This window comes from Corythoichthys intestinalis, chromosome 7 (assembly GCF_030265065.1).
Source record: "Corythoichthys intestinalis isolate RoL2023-P3 chromosome 7, ASM3026506v1, whole genome shotgun sequence".
Lineage (NCBI taxonomy): Eukaryota > Metazoa > Chordata > Actinopteri > Syngnathiformes > Syngnathidae > Corythoichthys > Corythoichthys intestinalis.
The window spans coordinates 36,906,388-36,928,472 of record NC_080401.1 but is presented as its reverse complement, the minus strand read 5'-3'; the positions used below and the strand labels follow the sequence as shown (position 1 = coordinate 36,928,472).

Genomic DNA, 22,085 nt, shown 5'->3' with positions numbered 1-22,085 from the left:
GACTGATTGTTGTCCTATGGACAGACTCTCCCACCTCAGCTGTAGATCTCTGCAGTTCATCCAGAGTGATCATGGGCCTCTTGGCTGCATCTCTGATCAGTTTTCTCCTTGTTTGAGAAGAAAGTTTGGAAGGACGGCCGGGTCTTGGTAGATTTGCAGTGGTCTGATGCTCCTTCCATTTCAATATGATGGCTTGCACAGTGCTCCTTGAGATGTTTAAAGCTTGGGAAATCTTTTTGTATCCAAATCCGGCTTTAAACTTCTCCACAACAGTATCTCGGACCTGCCTGGTGTGTTCCTTGGTTTTCATAATGCTCTCTGCACTTTAAACAGAACCCTGAGACTATCACAGAGCAGGTGCATTTATACGGAGACTTGATTACACACAGGTGGATTCTATTTATCATCATCGGTCATTTAGGACAACATTGGATCATTCAGAGATCCTCACTGCACTTCTGGAGTGAGTTTGCTGCACTGAAAGTAAAGGGGCCGAATAATATTGCACGCCCCAGTTTTCAGTTTTTTATTTGTTAAAAAAGTTTAAATTATCCAATCAATGTTGTTCCACTTCACGATTGTGTCCCACTTGTTGTTGATTCTTGACAAAAAAATTAAATTTCATATCTTTATGTTTGAAGCCTGAAATGTGGCGAAAGGTTGCAAGATTCAAGGGGGCCGAATACTTTTGCAAGGCACTGTATGTAACCACTCATCAAATCAGTATATTAGTGTATCTACTGTTTTCTATTAACTTATGACTGTATTGATAAAAGCGCATTGTAACAAGGCTAGTAGTGCTCCAAATCATTTGCATGGTATTGTGGTGGAACTAAATGTTCATTTGCTTTGCTCCCTTACAATTAAATCTTTTTGGGATAGTAGTATGTATTCTTATTACTTAGGTAAATGAAGTTAAGTAATGTTTTTATCAGTCTTTGATGTTTGTTGAGCAGCGATGGGAAGAGCCAACATGGACTTTGGCTAGGCTGGATCAAGTAAGCAACTCATGTTGATGTGTACACAGAGGTGGGTAGAGTAACCCAAAAAATTTACTCAAGTAAGAGTAGCGTTACTTCAAAATAATATCACTCAAGTAAAAGTAGTCATCTAAAGAATGTTCTCAAGTACGAGTGAAAAAAAGTATCCAGTGAAAAGAATACTCGAGTGATGAGTAACATTGTGAGTAATAGCAATTTTTTTCTTTTTTTTTTTTAAACGATGGTACTTTTTTTCTCTCAGCACAAACTTATCTATATGAACTGTTGTTGTAATGATACTATACAATAACCCATTACACAACCACATTAAGCCAAAGAAATGAAAAATAAATGAATAAATAAATAAATAATTGAATTCTGGCAAGAGAGGAAAAAAAAGACAGAAATGAAGCATTATTCGTCCAAAGAGCATGAGTGCTCTAGTGGAGAAAATAGTTCCTAGTTTGAATAGTGAATACAGTAGTTCCTTCATAGTTACTATTATGAAATCAGAAGAATCATACGTGTTACAGTGGTATGAAAAAGTATCAGAACCTTTTGGAATTTCTCACATTTCTGAAAAAAAAAAAAAAAACATCAAATGTGAGCTGATCTTTGTCAAAATTACACAGATGAAAAAACTGTCTGCTTTAACTAAAACCACCCAAACATTTATAGGTGTTCATATTTTAATGAGGATAGTATGCAAGCAATGACAGAAAGGGGAAAAATAAGTGAGTGAACCATCACATTTAATAATTTGTACCCCCACCCCCTGGGCAGCAATAAGTTCAACCAGACGCTTCCTGTAGCTGCAGATCAGTCTAGCACATCGATCAGGACTAATCTTGGTCCATTCTTCTCTACAAAACTGCTGTAGTTCAGTCAGATTCCTGGGATGTCTGGCATGAATCACTATCTTTAGGTCATGCCACACCATTTTAATGGGGTTCAAGTCTGGACTTTGACTTGGCCACTCCAGAACGTGTATTTTGTTCATCTGAAACCATTCAGAAGTTGATTTACTTCTGTGTTCTGGATCATTGTATTGTTGCAGCATCCATCCTCTTTTTAGCTTCAGCTGTCTGACAGAGGGCTTCAGGTTTTCCGGCAAAACATCTTGATAAACTTTTGAATTCATTCTTACATTAATGATTGCAAGTTGTCCAGGCCCTAAGGCAACAAAACAGCCCCAAATCATGGTGCTCCCTCCACCATGCTTCACGGTCGGGATGAGGTGTTGATGTTGGTGAGCTGTTCCATTTTTCCTCCAGACATGACGGTGTCTTACTCCCAAACAACTCAACTTTGGTTTCATCAGTCCACAAAATATTTTGCCAAAACTTCTGTGGAGCGTCCAAGTGCCTTTTTTTCGAACATTAAGTGAGCAACAATGTTTTTTTTTTTTTTTTTAGACAGCAGTGGCTTCATCCGTGGAGTCCTCCCATGAACACCAGTTTTGGCCATAGTTTTACATATAGTTGATGTGTGCACACAGATATTGGACTGTGCCAGTGATTTCTGTAACTCTTTAGCAGACATTCTAGGGTTCTTTTTTACCACTCTGCGCTAAACTCTTAGTGTCGTCTTTAGTTGACGGCCACTCCTTGGGAGAGAAGAAACAGTGCCAAACTCTCTCCATTTATAGACAACTTCTCTGACTGTCAATTGATGAACATCCAGACTTTTAGAGATGGGTTTTGTATCCTTTCCAAGCTTTACACAATTCAACAATCCTTGATCGCAGGTCTTCAGATAGATTTTTTGACTGAGCCATGATGCACATCAGACAATGCTTCTCATCAAGAAATTTCTTTCCAGGTGTGGGTTTTATCATGGGCAGGGCAGCTTTAAACAACTAATCAGTGATTGGGCACATACCTGACTTAAAATGTTTGGTAAAAATTGGTTTCAATTGCTCTTTAAATCTCTTTAACTTACTAATTTTTCCCCTTCTGTCATTGTTTGCATGCTATCCTTATTAAAATATGAAAACCTATAAATGTTTGGGTGGTTTTAGTTCAAGCAGACACTGTATTTTCATCTGTGTTGTTTTGACAAAGATCAGATCACATTTGATGGTGATTTTATGCAGAAAAGTGAGAAAAAGTTCAGATACTTTTTCATACCAGTGTAACGCGTTACTACCCACCTCTGTGTGTACATGATTCTACTCAATTCGTATTTATTTTACGCTGCTTGTGACAATATTGTGCATTATGACTAAGTAAACTAAAAACTACAAATTAGAAAATCAGATTTTTTTCCTCCAGAGAAATTAACTTTTTCGAGGTTATAGTGTTTTGGCTGCCACTGATGGCAATAGATGTCCAAACTGTTTGAACTTGGAGGGTTGGCAGTGAATGATCTAATAGTGATAAGCTTATTCAAATTCACAGAAGATGGATGAAAAGAGCCACATGCCCCTCGTTTAAGTGCTAATTTTGGAATGCGCAAACTTTCCTTATTTACTCCACTTGTTTACTACCACACATTGTTCTTCATCTCAAGTGTGCAGCCGCGACAAGGCGGCACTTCCGCTTTTTCCCGTTCAAATGGGAAGTGCACTAGTTGTCAAACCTGGTGCGAGTGACCCGTTGCGTGTTTTGCACCTGAATGGGAGTGAGAAGCACGCTTCCTCAAAGCGTCATTCTCTAGTTTCTTATGAGAGAAAGAAGTTGATCCGCTGGGGGATGGATTTGCACCCCTGGGCGGAGAAAAGTCTCTCCTCTTTGGGGATATACAGCATGGCTTTGGCCACCTCATCCAGCGTGGCCATGTCCGCTTCCAGGCCTCTGGCGGCGAAGGCGTCCTTGGCGCACAGCTTGACGTGGCGGTACTCCAAAGGTAGAAAGGGTACGAAGAAGTCTATCAGGTGGCCGGACATTAGCTCGCTCTTGGCGAAACCGCCTGGAAGCATTTGGAAAAATGAACAAAATGGATTAAAATCAACATATATTTCAGTACTTTTATTTTGCTTTTCCTGACATTTTGTTTTCGCATTTTCCTGAAGGACGAGTTTCCCAAGGACTGCTAAATGTTGTTAGCAGTCTTGCAATATACAGACCCTGTCCCAAAAAAGGGAATATCATGGTAAACAACCCTTCCATGAAATGAAAATATCCAAAAATATGAACATCATGGAGCTGCTTAGACACGAAAACAAAAAGGTAAATCTGAGTGTCTTTAAAGACTGAAACTGTTTTATTGTGCCACATGGGAGTTTGGTGTACTCCCATTGCCGTTGTTTATATTGTGTTGTTTATCCAGACAATGCAGCTGGACAGAAAAGGGTTTTGGGGAAAGAAAGAAAGAACAGAGGGAATATTACCGTAATTTCCCAAATATAACGTGCAACCCCCCCAAATCAACTTGTAAAATCATGGTGCGCATTATAAACGGGTACAGGGATGGAGACAGAAATATATATATATTAAATATCTATATAAACCGATTTTTTTTTTATTGACACGGCCACGTTGTGTTGAAGAAACGTATGCGGCGATCCGTTGCCGACCATTACGGTGCGTGACGTGACCATTATGTTTTGGTAATTAGGCTCGAGCGTTTACGTCACAGCAGCACAGGATCATGCGAGATTTGCGACAACGCAGCCATTTCGGAAGCACGTCTGCAGGATACAAACAAGCAAGATTTCTGGCTGTCAAAGAGGTCCAACTTCCTCTAACGAGGTCTAACGAGGCTCCACTCGTTACCTGTATTAATGGCACCTGTTTTAACTCATTATCGGTATAAAAGACACCTGTCCACAACCTCAGTCAGTCACACTCCAAATTCCACTATGGCCAAGACCAAAGAGCTGTCGAAGGACACCAGAGACAAAATTGTAGCCCTGCACCAGGCTGGGAAGACTGAATCTGCAATAGGTAAAACGCTTAGTGTGAAGAAATCAACTGTAGGAGCAATTATTAGAAAATGGAAGACCTACAAGACCACTAATAATCTCCCTCAGTCTGGGGCTCCATGCAAGATCTTACCCCGTGGCGTCAAAATGATAACAAGAACGGTGAGCAAAAACCCCAGAACCACACGGGGGGACCTAGTGAATGACCTACAGAGAGCTGGGACCACAGTAACAAAGGCTACTATCAGTAACACAATGCGCCGCCAGGGACTCAAATCCTGCACTGCTAGACGTGTCCCCCTGCTGAAGCCAGTGCACGTCCAGGCCCGTCTGCAGTTCGCTAGAGAGCATTTGGATGATCCAGAAGAGGACTGGGAGAAGGTGTTATGGTCAGATGAAACCAAAATAGAACTTTTTGGTAAAAACACAGGTTCTCGTGTTTGGAGGAGAAAGAATACTGAATTGCATCTGAAAAACACCATACCCACTGTGAAGCATGGGGGTGGAAACATGCTTTGGGACTGTTTTTCTGCAAAGGGACCAGGACGACTGATCTATGTAAAGGAAAGAATAAATGGGGCCATGTATCGAGAGATTTTGAGTGAAAATCTCCTTCCATCAGCAAGGGCATTGAAGATGAGATGTGGCTGGGTATTTCACCATGACAATGATCCCAAACACATAATCAGAGCAGCGAAGGAGTGGCTTCGTAAGAAGCATTTCAAGGTCCTGGAGTGGCCAAGCCAGTCTCCAGATCTCAACCCCATAGAAAATCTGTGGAGGGAGTTCAAAGTCCGTGTTGCCCAACGACAACCCCAAAACATCACTGCTCTAGAGGAGATCTGCATGGAGGAATGGGCCAAAATACCAGCAACAGTGTGTGAAAAGCTTGTGAAGAGTTACAGAAAACGTTTGGCCTCCGTTATTGCCAACAAAGGGTACATAACAAAGTATTGAGATGAACTTTTGGTATTGACCAAATACTTACTTATTTTCCACCATGATTTGCAAATAAAATTCTTTAAAAATCAAACAATGTGATTTTCTTTTTTTTTTTCTTCCACATTCTGTCTCTCATGGTTGAGGTTTAACCATGTTGACAATTACAGGCCTCGCTAATATTTTCAAGTGGGAGAACTTGCACAATTAGTGGTTGACTAAATACTTATTTGCCCCACTGTATAACTAATCTTTGTCATTTTTCTCGGGAATCTTTTGTTTACTTGCGATTTGGTGACCCTGGATCTGGATCCCTGTGCTGTACGATTGCTGCCGACTTGGAATAAATTGTCAACTTGTGTTCCATAGCCTTTTTCCAGATTTTAAAATGGAGTCAGTACAGTATGGAGTTTGCCAGAAGAGGGAACATTCATGTGTGCATACTTTTAAGGAGAGGGGCAGTCGTAGAACTTGTATTAATAATGAATTAGCTTTTTTAGAGATTGACATTTTTTGGAAAGGGTTTGTACCTTGCGATTCCATTGTTTCGTCTCGTAGTCGGTGTTCCAGATCCTCCATCCCAATGTCCTCGCGGTTCTGTCCAGAGTGCCAAAAATCCAACGCCACATCATTGATCGTCGCTCCTCCAATATTACTGCAGAGAACAAAATTGAGATTAATCATGTGACAAACAAAAAACTCAAGACATCGGCTGCCATTGATAGTGATACACATCAAATCCATCTCAGTACACCATTCCAGAAATGTCAAACCTGAGGAATAGAAAGATGGCCTTTCGGTAGTTGACTCCATCCACATTGTCATAATGGGCCATGAATGGCTTAATGGCATCGATGAGGCCCGGGTGCAGCTTCTCGGCTTCGTCGAAGATGAACAGAGGCTGGGAACATCGCAGGACCGTGTCCCGGATTGCCTCTCTCAGCTGACCCTAGAGAGCAAAACAATGTTGGTGAATCCAATTTCTATAGTGCTGAAGTATGTTTTAAAATGACTCCGTTTTGTAGTTAGCATACAATGTTTCATTACCTCCTGTAGTAGATGAAAAGTTTGTATTACCAAACTTTCAGGATAGATTCGTAATGTGAAACAGGTGTTAATTAAATTTTGGGGTAATGAGGTCAAAAGTCAGATGAGGAATTTTGCAATTTTTTCAATGGATTAGCCTATTTTCCAGTGTAGGTGCGACACATGGGGAAATGAGAGTCTGATCTCTAAAGCTGCGTTCAGACCGGACACGTTGCGCGATGGGTTCCCATCAAGGGTGTAGGTTTGCATAGGGACGGTAGGGACAAAACACTACCAACTTTTCAGGATGCTCAAATTGTCCCCACCAACTTTTAAGCAACCTTATTTGCATGTTACAGTTATAATGTGTTCAGTTACAGTGCCCTCCATAATTATTGGCACTCCTGGTTAAAATGTGTTTTTTTTAGCTTCTAATCATTTTTTTTTATTCAAATAATACGGGACCTTAATGGAACAAAAGAGAAAAATCCAACCTTCAATACAAGTCCATTTATTCAGTGGGGAAAAAATCCCACATGAAGAAATAATTATTTGACATCAAATAACGTGTGTCATAATTATTAGCACCCCTGGTGTTAATACTTTTTACAACCCCCTTTTGCCAACAAAACAAGGTCTGGGGACTGATATGGCCGTGGGAGGAGCTTGATTTTGTGTCTGGTGAACCATTTCTGTGTAGATTTGGCCATATGTTTAGGGTCATTGTCTTGCTGAAAGACCCAGTGACGACCCATCTTCAGCTTTCGGGCAGAGGGCAACATATTTTAATTTAAAATGCCCTGGTATTTCAAAGCATTCATGATGCCATGCACCCTAGCAAGGTTCCCAGGGCCTTTGGAAGCGAAACAGCCCCACAGCATCACTCACCCACCCCCATACTTCACAGTGGGTATGAGGTGCTTTTCAGCATGCGCATCTTTCGTGGCACGCCAGACCCGCTTAGTGTTTGTTGCCAAAAAGCTCAATCTTTGTCTCATCTGACCAAAGCACACGGTCCCAGTTGAAGCCCCAATACCGCTTGGCGAACTCCAGACGTTTGTGTTTATGATTGTGAGTGAGGAAAGGTTTTCTCCATGCATGCCTCCCAAACAGCTTGTTGGCGTGTAGACAGCCCAATTAAAAAAAAAAAAAAAAAAAAAAAAAAAAGAGTTCATCACTAGTAAACGTCCAATCCATTTGAACTGGGAGGGTGGCAGCGAATGAACATTCGTTCATTCGCTGCCATCCCTCCCACTTCAAACGGATTGAACGTCTATGACTGGTAGTGGCAGCCAATGCCAGGCAATAATGTAATTTTGTGCTATTTAAGGTCGTTTACCTGTTGATTTTCAGTTACTTCCTGTTGATTTGGGGGTATTTTACGGATCACTTCCTGTTTATTTTGAGTTACAGAACAGGAAGTGACTTGGGAATCACCTTAAATGAATAGGCCAGTGGTTCCCAAACCGGTCCTCAAGGACCCCTGTGGGTCCTGGTTTTTGTTCCTACCGATCGAGCACAGACTGTTTAACCAATGAGGTTTCTGCTAAAACAAGCAGCACCTGACTACAATCAACTGATTACACTTGTAAAACACCAGATTGGTACACATGTGTCGTCCCGTTTTGTTGGAAAGAAATCCAGCACCCACAGCGGCCCGATGTGGAATAGTTTGGGAACCCCTGGAATAGGCAGTCACTCAAACTCAACAGGAAATGACATGTAAATGCCCTGAAAATCGGACAGAATGACCATGAATGCTCTGGTTTCGAATGAACGAACGTTCCCATTCCCAGTCTAAATGGATTCGGCGTCGTGCACCGTCAATGCAGCCTTAGAATTAACTGAGACACTATTAAGATTTTGGTAACAACTTGTTGGTTCCTTTATATATTTTTTTTAGACATTGACACCTTTCTAAATCGATATCTCGATTCTTGGGCAGGAGCATATCGATAACCTTTTGTGATACAAAGTATCACGATATATCACCATTTCGATAGTTTCTAAAAATACTAGCCCAACTCGTTGCCTGGCACTGGCTGCCACTGATGGCCATAGAAGTGGGAGGGGCCCATTGGAAGTGGGAGGGTTCATTTGCTGCCACCCTCCCAACTTAAATGGATTGGACGTCTACTTGTGATAAACTTACAGCAGAATGATGAAGATAGTTGTTTTTCAGAATTGTTTTTCTGTTTATTACGGTAGTTGTTTTGCAGAATATCCTACAATGGTTTCCTGACCAATGTATCAATAATCGTTGTATCGCCATATCGGAAGATGATCGTTATAGTGAGCTTTGTATCCCAAATCGTATCGTATCGTAAGATACCAAGAGGTTCCTATCCCTAGTCTGATCGCAGCTTTAGAGTGCTCCTCTAGATTGGATTAAAAATGTTAGTCGTGACTTTTGTGGGTGAAAGTGGAAAACAAATGCTTGCTGTTTCTGGACTTTCCACCCCGTGTAGTAATAGTGACCTATTATCATTCTCAAATGAATCACAGCTATTGTGCAACATTTGGATCGCGCTCACAGTTGCCCACAGCTTTATCTTTCGACTTTACGTATCGATTGGAGCGAGGACTTGACTGTCGGGGTGTGCCATCTTAGACACCTCATGATTTGATTCGATTTTGAATCAGGGGGCTACGATTCGATTCTTGAACGATGATCACAGTATTAACTAGAGCTGGGAATCTTTGGGCACCTAATGATTCGATTACGATTCAGAGGCTCCGATTCGATTATAAAACGATTATTGATGCACCCCCCTCCTTTTTTTTTTTTTTTTTTTTTTTTTAAATGTTTTGTACATTAGTTCCAAAATTGTTCAAAAATACTCTCAGGCTAAACCAAACTACTATTTCAGTATCAAGTTAACATATAGCAGTAAACAAATATACAAAAATAACAGTAAATAAAAAACTCCAGTCCCAGCAGCTTTAAACTGCATTCAATTAATTTAATGTTGTGACTCAACCGTTAAAGTTGTTAAATTTGCTCCCCTTATTCCATAATTTCCCTTTTGTCTACTTTCGACATGTGAAAGTTTTAAAACTATTTTAAAGATAGATTCAAGTCAATATTTTACCGATTTAGGAGTATTTTAGATAAAAAGTTAATTAGGTTTGCTTGGAAGGTTCGCTACAACAGCCTTGCAGGGAAGTGTACTGCTTTAAGATGGCGGCCGTTTACCAACGCCCGCATCTAGCTTTTTGTAGATGTGCTGCTAACGCTACCGAATGTTTCATCTAGTCCAATATAAATAATATCTACCGTAACATTATGTGGATGTACTTTGTAGCAGCTTTTCAGCAGCAGTCAGGTATGTTGTTGTGTTTTTTTTATCTCGTGGCATGAGTTGAGGTAGAGCCGTGAGTTGAGCATTGGCATTACCCGAGGGGCCGGGTAATGAGAAGCATGATGTTTAGCTACTCTCGCTCCGTTTTTCCTCATTGCGTGCCGAAGACCGCTCGGCGCGCTGAGTGTGTTGTACTTCCGCTTTACTTGGCATATTTCAATAATCGGAATTTGGATGTTTGTGAATCGTTCTTGAATCTTCCACGGCCGAATCGCGAATAATCTAAGAATCGGAAATTTTGCACACCTCTAGTATTAACGATGATCACGATTATCACAATTATCGATGCATCGTACATTACTAATTAATAGAGTAGACAATTTTTTCCCCCTATTATTTATTTAAAATATCCTAATGATTCAACAGGAACGATGGAAACATGCCCATACAACAAAAACCTGCCCTTGAGCTGCTTATTTATTTATTTATTTTTACAATAAAGTGCAAAAACATTAACCATTTTAAAGGGAGTACTTATTTCACTCAACAATACAATAAAATTTACACAGGTGGAATGAATTCCACATTTTCTGGAAACAAAGTGTCTTTAGAAATAAGCCTTCTTTTAACCAATATACTTTGTTTTCTGAACTATTTCGCATGTTTGTAGTTTATTTTCCAGTCTTTTGAAAAAGAGTAAATTTCTCACTCAGTTACAGGCAGCATCCATTATAACGTGAGTGCGTCCGTTAAAGGTGTCCGGGCAGCAGGCGTGTCTTGAATTTAGTTCCGCTACGAGCAACTGTCATAAAGTTATGAGGGACAATCATCGTTTTTGATAGGGTTGTTCCGATCACGTTTTTTTTGCTCCCGATCCGATCGTTTTAGTTTGAGTATCTGCCGATCCCGATATTTCTCGATCCAATTGCTTTTTTTTGGTTCCCGATTCAATTCCAATCATTCCCGATAATTTTTCCCGATCATATACATTTTGGCAATGCATTAAGAAAAAAAAAAAAAAAAACTCGGACGAATATATACATTCAACATAAAGTACATAAGTAATGTATTTGTTTATTATGACAATAAATCCTCAAGATGACGTTTACATTATTAACATTCTTTCTGTTAGAGGGATCCACGGATAGAAAGACTTTTAATTTTTAAAGGATAAATGTGACTTTGTGTATTGTGACAAAATACTGCCATCTAGTGTATTTGTTGAGCTTTCAGTAAATGATACTGTAGCCATGCCCAAATGCATGATGGGAAGTGCAACCATGACTGTACGCAGTGCTACCAATTGATATATCTTCTCTGCGTTGGGAAAAAAACATAAGGTGCTAAGAAAATGATCAATTACTACCTTTCTTCCCCACATTGCTTCCTACGATATTTCTAATCGAAGGGAGAGGGATTGTAAGGCTTTAACCAATTAAAAAGAGGCTCCAAAGGCTGCCAAAATTCACTCTACTCATTCTACGCTGCCTTCTAGCTCTCTATATAGGTAAAATGGCGCCATTACAGATTGAACGCGACAATGCGTGAGTGGGTCGTGCAGCGCATGCAATAATTGTGTTAAATATTATAACGTGATACATTTTTAAATTAATTAATGCCGTTATCAGGATGAATTTGATAATCCTACCTTAAACCTAAACTAAAGACTCTGGATGAGTGTAACATATTATGTCTGTACCGTTAAATACAAATAGAAAATCATTTAATTTTAAAAAAATATATATATTAAGAAAAGGCATGTCCGATATTTTTTTTGCCGAAAAAATGACGTGATCGGACCCGATCGATCGGGACAGCTCTAGTTTTTGAGCCTTTATGAATCGTAATCGAATCGTCACGTGTTGGATCGCGATGCATGTAATAATCGATTTTTTGCAACTCCTCTACTTGACTGGCATTTTCTTGGTGGCGAGCCCTCACCTCTTATGTCTCACCTTGTACGTGTCCACCATCTTGGCATGATGGAAGTGGAACGGAGCGATAAACAGGCGGACGCAATCACTCTTCACCCCGTCGCGATAAAGGTTGTCAGCCACCATTCGTGCCACAAAGTTCTTGCCTGTGCCCGACCAGCCGTGGAAGGAGAGCGTTAGGGGCTTGTTGGACTCCGGGTTGTTGATGAAACCCTGGACTGCTTTTAGAACCACAGATTGGGCCAGGTGCTGGCCGTGGAGTTTGCTCTGAAGGTCTTTAGCTAAACCTACGAAAAAATGTCTTGTTTAGCGCTGTTTGACAAAAAAAAAAAAAAAAATGTCTGAAATGTTACAGTGTTGCTTTAAATGGGATTTTCTTTAAAAATGACGACTTTTGGATGAAATTAAAGTGTTTGATTATCTTAATTGAACATTAACAAAACTACATGATGTTACAAAAAAAAAAAAAAAAAAAAAAAAAAAAGATTTCAATGGTACGTCAATAAAACACAACAAAAAAACCTTCAAAGAATAGGTTTATTCTCAGTTTTATTCTGAAATCTTTTGAACTCGTTTGAAATCCTTTGAACTGTTGACGGTGTGACAACTAACTCAACTCATTTTTCTGGGCTAAATGCTAAGCTAACAGCTACTGGTCCTTCTCAAAAAAATAGCATATTGTGATAAAGTTCATGATTTTCTGTAATGTACTGATAAACATTAGACTTTCATATATTTTAGATTCATTACACACAACTGAATTACGTAGTTTAAGCCTTTTATTGTTTTAATATTGATACTCTAAAGAAGCTACAAACCTAATCATCTTAATCAACGAATTAACTCAAAACCCCCGTGAAAAATTTCTGAGGCTTTTAAAAACTCCCAGCCTGGTTATGGTCATTACTCAAAACTACAATCATGGGCAAGACTGCCGGCCCGACTGCTGTCCAGAAGGCCATCATTGACACCCTCGAGCAAGAGGATGAAACACAGAAATTTCTGAGCGAATAGGCTGTTCCCAGAGTGCTGTATCAAGGCACCTCAGTGGGAAGTCTGTGGGAAGGAAAAAGTTTTGCAGGAAACGCTGCACAACCAGAAGAGGTGACCGCACCCTGAGAAAGATTGCGGAGAAGGGCCGATTCCAGACCTTGGGGGACCTGCAGAAACAGTGGACTGAGTCTGGAGTAGAAACACCCAGAGCCACTGTGGAAATGGGCTACAGGTGCCGCATTCCCTAGGTCAAGCCACTTTTAAACCTGAAACAGCGGCAGAAGCGCCTGACCTGGGCTACCGAGAAGCAGCACTGGACTGTTGCTCAGTAGTCCAAAGTACTTTTTTCAGATGAAAGCAAATTTTGCATGTTATTCGGAAGTCAAGGTGCCAGAGTTTGGAGGAAGACTGGGGAGAAGGAAATGCCCAAATTCCTTAAGTCCAGTGTGAAGTACCCACTGTCAGTGATGGTCTGGGGTGCCATGTCAGCTGCTGGTGTTGGTCTACTGTCTTTTATCAAGGGCAGGGTCAATGCAGCTAGCTATCAGGAGATTTTGGAGCACTTCATGCTTCCATCTGCTAAAAAGCTTTATGGAGATCAAGATTTCATTTTTTAGCACGACCTGGCACCTGCTCACAGTGCCAAATCCACTGGTAAATGGTTTACTGACCATGGCATTACTGTGCTCAATTGGCCTGCCAACTCTCCTGACCTGAACCCCATAGAGAATCTGTGGGATATTGTGAAGAGAAATTTTAGAGACGCCAGACCCAACACTATGGATGAGCTTGAGGCCGCTATCGAAGCATCCTGGGCCTCCATACCACCTCAGCAGTGCCACAGGCTGATTGCTTCCATGCCACGCCACATTGAAGCAGTCATTTCTGCAAAAGGATTCCCGACCAAGTTTTGAGTGCATAGCTGATATAATTGAAGGTTGACTTTTTTGTATTAAAAAACACTTTTTTTGGTATTAGTCGGATGAAATATGCTAAATTTTTGAGATAGGGATTTTTGTTTTTTCTTGACTTTTTTGCCAAAATCATCAAATATAGTAAAACAAAAAGAGGCTTGAACTACTTCAGTTGTGTGTAATGAATCTAAAATATATGAAGGTCTTATGTTTATCAGTACATTACAGGAACTAATTTATCACAATCTGCTATTTTTTTTTATTAGAAAGACTTGTATTATCAGCTGGCTAGCTACAGCCAGAGCCATGTAGAAAGAGAGTTGCGGCACTCTGTAGGTCAAAACGTACTAAATATTTTTTTTTTATTTTTTATTAATGGCAATATTTTGTGTTTTTAATAACATTTTAGTAAAAGAGAACAATTGTGGGTTATAAGAGCCTATAAGTCTACGTCTGAGGATCCCTTTAAGAATATTTTTGAGGTGTATAGACTATAGTTAGAAAGGTTTTACCCTTTATTCTTCCGTTTGCTTGATGTTTTTTTTTTTAGTTAGAAAGGTTTTACCCTTTATTCTTCTGCTTCTTTGATGTTTTTCCTTTCCAAATTTATTTTCACACATCTAATTCAGTTCTAAATTTTTTTGTTTTAACTTACCATACCATGCCCAAATTAAGTTAAGCAATGAAGTCTAAAACATTTACCTGAGGTAGCTACCTTCAATCCGCTGTTATTTTTGTGAATTTTTAAAAAAGGGTTTTCAGTTCTGTGAATGGTTTGAAAAGCCCTTGAAAGCGACGTGTTACATGATAGGTTTTGATGAAAAAAGAAATTTGGTCACAAATATGGCGATGCTATCAATTTGGCTGTTTATTTGTACAGTGATCCCTTGCTACTTTGCGTTTCAAACACCACATCATCAGTCAATCACGGATTCCCCCCCCCCAATCAAAATAAATAAATAAATAATTGCAGTATTTTATAGAGCCGTCCCGATCCGATCACGTACTTTCTCACTCTCGCTCCTGCCGCTTTTCTTGGTCAGGCAGTGCACTGGAGTTGCTTGGTAAAGATAATGATGATTGACAGACGTTACGGTTTGATCTTGCCAGAGACGCTCGGAAGCCGAAACTTCAAAGCGCCGCATACGTCAATCATCGTTTAACTTGTTAAACAGTAGCTGTGCAAGTCATTGTAAGCGAGCAGCTTGAGTGGACTCACTCAATGAAGCATTTAATAAAGACAATGCTAAATCTGAATATATTGAACACACAAAAAATTATTTTGTTTGAGGAGGGCGCTACTTCGCGGTTTTTCATTTATCGAGGCGGGTTCTGCTCCCCACTAACCGCGAAAAACGAGGTATCACTTTATTTCGATTAGTTTTCCATTGGTTAATGAATTGCAGCAGCCCTGATTACACAGTCTTAATTAAGATATGGCACAGCACAGATATCCTCCCTAAAAAAACAAACAAACAAAAAAAAAAACACTAAACACATAAAGCGGCGGTACCAACGTGCTCACCACAATTTAGACGCAATCTTCCGCCGTCGCACAACCAAAATAGTGCACAACTATGTCGTAAGTCGTAACTAGGAAATAAATGCACTTTTTACGAACACATTCATAATGTAGTTTCATACCAGTGATGTTATTGGTCACCCTGCAATCTCCCGAGTCGCAGCATTGACCCAGGTTACAGTACACGCGGTAAAGCAGATCCGTGCAGTCCTTGGTGAAACCGGCCCAAACGTCCCTGGTAGGAACTGTCCACATATACGCATTAAAATGTCCATTTATTACGTAACCAAAAATATTTCTTTCGTTAATTTACCTTGCTGCGTCGCATCATCCTGGTGGGGCTGACACTCGCCCTCCCAAATGTTGCAGTAAACGTAGTTAAAGTAGTACGACGACACGTTGGACAGCGTGTCCAGCTGGATGAATTGCGGGTGTACGGGGACGGCCAGCAGTAGTAGCGGCAGAAGCGGCGACACAAAGCGGGCGAACATGAGGGCAGTTCGGTGATGCTCCGATAAGAGCCTTCATCTAACGAGGTGCCATCCGTTAGCTCGCTGCTAGGCTAACATCGCGGGATAGTGCTCCATCCAGTCACCGGAAGTAGTACCGCCGAAGCCCCGCCCATTTACAATAAATGGTATATGACGGTATTTTAGATCAATTCAAACAATCGCACGTATACAACACAAAACTAAAAATGAAAAAACAAGAGGCACATTGTACATACTATACTACTCGTGGCAGAATGCTCTCAAAATACAGGGCACTTCAATTGTCACTTATAAAAATATACACAAAACTGTCAAAAGACAAATCCCCGAGATTGCAGTGCACGCATTTGAATTCGTTTTAATACAGGACAGCAGTTGACGTTCTGTAGGAGACCCACTTGTAAATGTAAAACGTCCATGAATTTGACTTACTATATAGAGCTTCCCCTCCATTCTATGCTTGAATAAGCCTATTCTAAACGCATTTTCATCGTGTTTGTACTTAATTGGTTGCCAGTGACGCGCGAGACATCCAATTTTTGACTCTACCCTCCCAGTCAATGGATGGATGACATCTAGCATCAACAGCATTGGAAGATTAGCATTGACAGCCAATCCTCCCATTTTTAAGCGAATTGGATGTCTATCGTTGCCAATGGCAGGTATTGAGTACAAATATGTCAGATCTAAGTGTGAACTAAACCCATTTTCTGTGCCAGTGGATATTAACGCATCATTAAGTCTAAACACTAGTAGTTAGTAGTCTGAGTTAAACCATAAGACACTTCAATAAAGAGGAGTCATAAGGGCAGTTTTTAAATTGCCACCATTTTAATTGGTACTTATACAAAAAGCATGTTTGATTTTCTACAACGAAGCATGTATATTGTATACTGTATAATGTGTAGCAAAGCTTGAGAGTCATCAATGCCAAATTTGCATGAGATGGACTGTGCCACTCAGTCAAATCATCCTCTTGGGTGCTTGGTTAATACAGCTTTTGATGGTAATGACATTACATGAGACAATATAAAACTGCAACATGTTGAAAGGCACAAGTCTGCTTGCTGGCGCCTAATCTTTCAACTACAAAATCCACTTCAGTCCCTCCAGCAATGACATGCTCCTTTCAATACCTAGAGGAACACACAAAAAAACATGACTCGGCAATCAATTTAACACACAAAAGCAACAATCTTTTTTTAGGCCACGTGATCAGAAAGAAATGGAACGGTAAGGGTTATAATCATGGCTCATTTGGCAGAATCTCTTCATCATGTGCAGTGGCCTTTATCTGTCAGTAAGAGGACTGTCAAATGAACTCACCTAACTGCCATTGAGCTTGAGTTCCATCTTTGTGGTGGGACTGCTGCACCTCCTGCTGGACAGAACAGCATTCAGTCAAAAATCACCAAAATTTCACTAGAACATCAGCAAGCTGACCTTTCAGCTAGAGCTAATTGACTCCAGTGTTATAATTGTCAGCAGCATTTTTTGTCATCACAGGTCAGCTTAGAGGAAAAACGCTATAAATCCTGACGTACCTGATGCGACGACATCAGTCAATGAGCTCACTCGTGGCCATCTGCAGAACAATTATGAATTTGTTAACAAGTTCAAATAAATAAACCTACTAAACTCTTAAAACATTGCCACAATTAAGGTCAGAAATTTGAAAATCTCCTCAACCAGATCAGCGACCTGATTCAAACTCATCACACCAGACATTTTTAATTCACTGGCAACCTTCTCAGTCCTTGTACTAACCAGTTTAAGATCAAACAGTTCTGTCCTCTCCTTGCTGCACAAGTTTCTTGGAAGTCTAGATAACAAAAAGGGGAACAATTTAACAACGTTCTTTCATTTCTATGATTAAAATCTACATTTTATCCACACGTCAGCTAGGAGCGAAAGATTTGTCATCACAGGTTATCCGCTGAACTATGCAGTCATCATCGTGCGTTATTTTGTAGGAGAACAAATAGGAAAAGAGCGTACCGTTTTGTGCAATTCTGCCCTTTCACCTGAAAGAAAAAAATATTAAAAGCTAGTCTTGGCGGTTGGTAACCAAGTCGTTTGTACTAGCCAACATTAATCAGATAGGAGCGAAAGATTTATTCTTCACAGGTTATCCGCTGAACTATGCAGTCATCATTTCAGTTAGCCTTTAATATGTTGAGGCATAGACGTCACCATCAGTTGACAAGACAACCCCTACTACATACATTCGCCATGGCTTTCCATAGAGGGCCTGCAGAGCGTCCTGGCAGCGTTCACTGCGCCAAACTCAAAACACGCTGCGTTCAAACGCCGGATTTAGGTGGAATGAGGACTAAAGTTTTTGTACATAAAAGCAGGCAGGAGTGATTTGGTCAAGGATTCAAGTTATTAGTTTGGCACCATTCATGCACTTTGAAATATTGTGGGGGGAAAAATGAATTGAGGAAAAAATTAGCTAAACTCTATCTTGAAATATTTACGTAAAGTGAATAACTGCTCCAGTTTATTGCTTTTAACCAAGACTAGACATACGTTCATATCTATAGAAATTCAAGAATTTACGACTTAAGCGCGTTAACTAACGCTTTAATGCCAACTTTACATTCAAATTTTTTGGCAAAAAAGTAATTTAGACATTTCTTCGCCCATTTTTAAGTTTTACTTTATGCAACATTTCAATCCAAAAACGACGAGGGCCAGAAAGCCCGCAAGACTTAGTTAAGGCAACAGTGACATCGGAATTCAACCTAAGTTGTGATTGTATATAGAAAAATGCTAAATTTGCTTTTGTTGAGTAAAATTATGCATGCTTTTAGTTACTGATGTGAAAATTAGCTGTTTAAAACTTGGCTGCACGGGAGGGGAAAAAAAAAAAAAAAAAAAGTTGCTATTTCAAGCAAAAACATTAAATGTTGCTACCAGAAAATAAAGAGGATTATCTCTGCATCTACAATAAAATCTGAGAATGTTATAGCCATTTTGTTATACATTTAAAAAAAGGTTTTATTAGGGAACGACTGAATTTTCTGATTCTGCTGCCCATGGAGACTCGTATGCCTAAGGGAGGTGCCAGTTTTGGTTTTGAAAATATTTGTGGATTTTAGGTTTTTCAAAATAAGCCCTCTACACAGAGGCCCTGCCAACTGATAGTGAAGTCAATGGTTGAGGGTAAAAGCACTTAAGCTTACCTGCATAAAGCCAGGAACACACCTGCAGTGAAAGGACAAGACTGAGCAACAGACGAAAGACAGCAGGAAAATGCCTAAATTAAAGCACTGTTTCAGATTTAATTCATCTTTCACTATTTTTCAGAGAGATTCCCAATTAGATTAAATCATCATAAACTGCTTCATTTCACAATTTTCTCTAGAAACTAAGCTACCTTTTCTTGCAGTCAGGTCGGTAGTCCAAAAATTACATGGAACTTCTGGGGGGAAAAGAAAAAAAAAAAAAAAAAAGTTCAATATAGTAATAGTCTCATTGGTACTTTGACACAATTATTCGTCAGTAGCTCAGATTTCAACTTGGTGGGTTGTTTGTCCTCGTCATCCATCTTGTCAAGAGTAGCAAATAAATGTCATCACGGCAACAGAAGAAACGCTTCTGTGGTGTTGCTTGTGCGTATGAGAACCGGAGGTTGGCAAGTTTTGGCCCACAAAGCATCAATACTGAATCCTTATTTGTTCAATTTACACCTAAATCACACTATAAATGCAATTCATATTGATTTCTCAGTTATATTTAGCTCAGTGCAAAATCATAAAAACAAGTCAATATAGTTTTTAACTGTTTTCATTGACAGAGACTGATGTCCAATCCATTTGAACAGAAGCTGGAAATGAATGACCGGTGCAATCCCTCCCAGTTCAAATGGATTGGACCTCTGTTGCTTTCAATGGTACTGAAACACACATTCACTGAAAGCCCCAGTACGCAAAGCTTTGATGTTGCCACTACAAGCTATAATCAAAGTTTATTAAACTACCCCGCGACATCATACAAAAGAACTTCAACTGAAAACCATAAACTTGTGATGTGAAACGTTTGCATTGCAAATTTTGAACATTTATAAAAATGGGAAAAACTTAAAGGGATCCAAGGACAGACAGTTCTTAAAAGATAAATGTTATTAGCAGTTAAGTTGATATGGAAACCCCTCGTTTTCGTTTATATACAATTTGTAAAAATAGTTTTAACTAGTAGGTCGCCAGTAGTATTTTGAGGCAATGAAAGATACGCCCACTTCTAAACAATGAGCACGTGTTGGATTTCTCGCCATGAAGAATTGTATTAACCTGGAAGTATTCGTCTCGTGACCGTGAATCTACGTCATCACCCAGAGCGTCCGTTGCGCGCCTAAAAAATGGTGCCCTTCATGGGTCGAAATATGTACTAAATATTAGCAATATCTTACGTTTCAAATTAGAGAAGCACGATAATATCAGTCACCAATAATTATCAGCCGATAATGGCACTTATGACGTCACACAGATAAAACGAAATTCAACCGATAATGCAATCCGATAATTATGTACTTGATTTAGCCTCCAAATGTGCGCAATTAACAGTTTTGTCCAATTCTGCTAGTTTTGAGGTGTTTTTGCAGTGTAGTAATGTGATATGTTAGGAATGGCTTACTTTTAAAGGCATTTTTGTGCAACTTGGGTGTTTACTCTCTAAGTAATAGTTGCCAAAAGCTTACCATTGCACAACGTCATTGCAATTGTTTAGTTCTTGGAATTTACTACTTGTTCACATTTGATGTGGAAAAAAATAGCACTAAATTACATTTTTGCACAGTAACATTTGATCTTTCTATACTTTAAAATTTTACATACATATTTGAATAGAATTATCGGCGTGACATTATCGGTTATCGGGTGGAAGGGGCAGGAAATTATCGGTTATCGATATCGGTTGAAAAATGTATTATCGTGCATCACTATTTCAAATATATTTTAGTAAAAGAACAATTGTGGCTTATTTGAGCCTACAAGTCTCCAAGTTCATTTTAGATATTCAATTTTGTTCGCTGACGATACGCTATTAGATAATTACTACTAAAATCATGAATAATTGGACGTCTACTGCTGTAAATGAGTTAAGGTACAGTAGACTGCTTTTAAAACATTTCCGTGGTACTGCAACTTCACTATCCATCGATTTCAGGTCATGGAATTGTACATCAAAAATTACAGTACTATCAAAATATTGTACCATATACTACGATTTAAATAACCAACTTTGTAAATATTGAAATTTGAATGTATTAGTTATTGCGGCAACGATTAATCAACTCGTAATTAGATTAGAAAAAAAGATTTGAATGTAGCTGCTACGAGTATTCGTTTAAATTGTAAAAAAAAAATTTGTGTTCGTGTGTTAGTAATATTAGTGTTATATTTTTTTCGGGTGGATTTTAATTCATTTATAATTTAGTTTATTTAGTATATTTTTTTGGTGGAATATGTGTTTGAACGATTGGTTAAGAGCATTGGTGGGGGTGCAGGGGGACCTTAGCATTTAAGCTATCAGACATTTGCTTTGCAAGTTAGCCATTTTTGTTGTTGCACTTAGATCATTTATTTTTTTATTCTGTGTGAGGCTAAACTCAGGTGTTTTTTTTTTTTTTTTTTTTTTTTTTATAAATGATCCAAACTCAACGTCGTGCTTAAAAATTTAAAAAGCTGAGCCATCATTTGCCCACCCCAAACTTTACACACAGCCCACCTTGGAGAAGCTTCACAATAAAAGTCCATACTAACCATCGTTATACTTCGTTCTTGGCGTGGACCCCCAAAACCTGAAAGGAAACCATTTGATTAAAGCCACTAACACAACATTTGCGCTTCATTATCATCATCATTATAATCAAGTCTCAGAATACATTTAATCAGAAATGACTTCTGTCCACTACTCTTAATTTTAAATTCATCACGGACAAAAACCTCGAACACAAGAGCTGGAAAAAGTCACTCACGTTTCAATTGTGGAGTTCCTCGCATTTTGTGAGACGTAAAACTATGAAAACAGAAAGCCCATTAGATTTGGTGCGAAAAAAGTCCACTTCGAAACAAATGCTAACGCTAGCAAAAAGGCTAACACGCAGCTAAGTATTA

The 22,085-nt window shown here is 39.4% G+C and overlaps 1 protein-coding gene and 4 non-coding genes across 5 annotated transcripts; all 5 read right to left on the bottom strand.

Annotated features, from left to right (window-relative positions):
• Positions 1–604: 604 nt before the first annotated feature.
• On the bottom strand, positions 605–17,350 carry tor3a (torsin family 3, member A). Its single transcript, XM_057841941.1, has 7 exons — positions 17,293–17,350; positions 15,789–17,102; positions 15,598–15,720; positions 12,068–12,333; positions 6,558–6,733; positions 6,315–6,439; positions 605–3,890 (listed from the first exon to the last, which is right to left on the bottom strand). The coding sequence occupies exons 2-7, from the start codon at positions 15,964–15,966 to the stop codon at positions 3,643–3,645; spliced, it is 1,116 nt and encodes a 371-aa protein (XP_057697924.1). The 5' UTR covers positions 15,967–17,102; positions 17,293–17,350; the 3' UTR covers positions 605–3,642.
• A 505-nt stretch (positions 17,351–17,855) lies between these two features.
• LOC130919569 (small nucleolar RNA snR60/Z15/Z230/Z193/J17) lies at positions 17,856–17,930 on the bottom strand. The gene has a single exon (XR_009064005.1). It is a non-coding gene; the product is annotated as a small nucleolar RNA snR60/Z15/Z230/Z193/J17 (small nucleolar RNA).
• Positions 17,931–18,053: 123 nt separating this feature from the next.
• On the bottom strand, positions 18,054–18,130 carry LOC130919568 (small nucleolar RNA snR60/Z15/Z230/Z193/J17). The gene has a single exon (XR_009064004.1). It is a non-coding gene; the product is annotated as a small nucleolar RNA snR60/Z15/Z230/Z193/J17 (small nucleolar RNA).
• A 1,109-nt stretch (positions 18,131–19,239) lies between these two features.
• LOC130919564 (small nucleolar RNA SNORD79) lies at positions 19,240–19,315 on the bottom strand. The gene has a single exon (XR_009064001.1). It is a non-coding gene; the product is annotated as a small nucleolar RNA SNORD79 (small nucleolar RNA).
• A 2,525-nt stretch (positions 19,316–21,840) lies between these two features.
• LOC130919572 (small nucleolar RNA SNORD75) lies at positions 21,841–21,909 on the bottom strand. The gene has a single exon (XR_009064008.1). It is a non-coding gene; the product is annotated as a small nucleolar RNA SNORD75 (small nucleolar RNA).
• Positions 21,910–22,085: the final 176 nt, after the last annotated feature.